Here is a 1,519-nt window from a genome sequence, read left to right as displayed (position 1 = left end):
AATTATATTATGAAAAATGGTTTTTGTAATGAAAATATGCATAAGAACTTCAAAAATATGCACAAGAACTTCAAAAATAGGTTAAAAACGTTTTTATTGAAAATACACATAAATGTATGTGTTGGTTTTTAGTTGTGAATTATTCAAGGACCATTACATTCAAAGGTGTATAATTTATATAGAAAACTAGAAACATAATTTGTATTTTCTGTTACGGTGGCCATGCTCGATGAATTCCAATAAGAATTCTATCATGGTCAGCCCGCTTTTTATCATTAAATTCTTTTTTAATTTTATGGAGCAAATAAAATTTCGTTTCGTTTCGTGTGTATGTATGTATGTATGAATGTACGTACGTATGTATGTATGTATGTATGTATGCATGTATGTATGTTGTTAAAACCAAATTATTGACGAATGACACCAAAAGCCAAGCGTCTGACTAAATTTGATTGTATGTATGTATGTATTTATGTATGTATGTATGTATGTACGTACGTATGTATGTATGTATGTATGTATGTATGTATGTATGTATGTATGTATGTATGTATGTATGTATGTATGTATGTATGTATGTATGTATGTATGTATGTATGTATGTATGTATGTATGTATGTATGTATGTATGTATGTATGTATGTATGTATGTATGTTTAAACCAAATCAGCGATGAGTGACACTAAACAGTCAAACATCTGAAAAAATCGGTTAACAATTGATATCTCGTTATTCGCTCACGTCGGCGTTTAATTGAACATTTTCGGTAACACAGACGCGCAAAAACCTTTGCAGCAAACAAGATATATGATTCATGGCGAAAAATAGCTCTTTGCTGTCGCCGGACCTGCCACTTATCTTTTTGCAAATCTTTTTAAAAAATATTGAAGTGTTGTTGTCCATCGGGCCAAGAACCTCGATGCAAACAGGTAAAAAATCCATCGAGGGCAGGGCACCTTCATATTTTTTAAACTTTTCATCTGATGCCCTGGTTGCGGCCAAACCACTTTCTTTGCTGGTTAAGTGCACGTACCGTTCCGCTAATGTGCCCGGAACGGTTACGTCCCACGCCAGGCATCTACTGGCTCTCCAAGGAATCAACGTGCAGCCATCCGGACGTTTTCCATCCAACGCGGAAATTCCCGAGGGCTCTTTAAGAACGGGTATTGAAGCCTTGGAGAAAAGCCGGCAGATGTAATCATTTAATGCGGAATGGCGCAACTGACGACCTCCACCTAAACGACAGACCAGGCCGTGGTGACCGAGTTCGTTAGCTTCCGCACCGCACCTACACAGATATTTATGGTGGACCGTTAAACCCAGACGAAAACCAATGGCCATTCTGACCGTCTCATCATCCAGTCGGGTACCCACCGATGAGTTGGGCCAGGATCTCAACCAACCGCAGCTCGCGTCGCTTGACGCGGCCAGCAGACGAGCCGAAGTTGCATCGTCGGGACTAGAGGACAACAAAAACTGAAAAGTTGTTTTGTATGCCTCTTCCAGCAACCGAGCTTGA

At 39.1% G+C, this 1,519-nt stretch overlaps 1 protein-coding gene across 1 annotated transcript in view; it reads right to left on the bottom strand.

Annotated features, from left to right (window-relative positions):
* Positions 1-729: 729 nt before the first annotated feature.
* HELRODRAFT_160431 (hypothetical protein) overlaps positions 730-1,519 on the bottom strand; it is a gene marked incomplete at both ends in the record, with an annotated part of 1,744 nt that continues 954 nt past the window's right edge. Inside the window, one exon of the mRNA XM_009017390.1 lies at positions 730-1,173. Coding sequence (XP_009015638.1) covers positions 730-1,173 — 444 coding nt within the window. The remainder of the gene's footprint in view (positions 1,174-1,519) is intronic.

This window comes from Helobdella robusta, assembly GCF_000326865.2.
Source record: "Helobdella robusta unplaced genomic scaffold HELROscaffold_2, whole genome shotgun sequence".
NCBI lineage: Eukaryota > Metazoa > Annelida > Clitellata > Rhynchobdellida > Glossiphoniidae > Helobdella > Helobdella robusta.
Note: the sequence above shows the minus strand (reverse complement) of the source record. Positions and strands in the feature narration are given on the sequence as shown.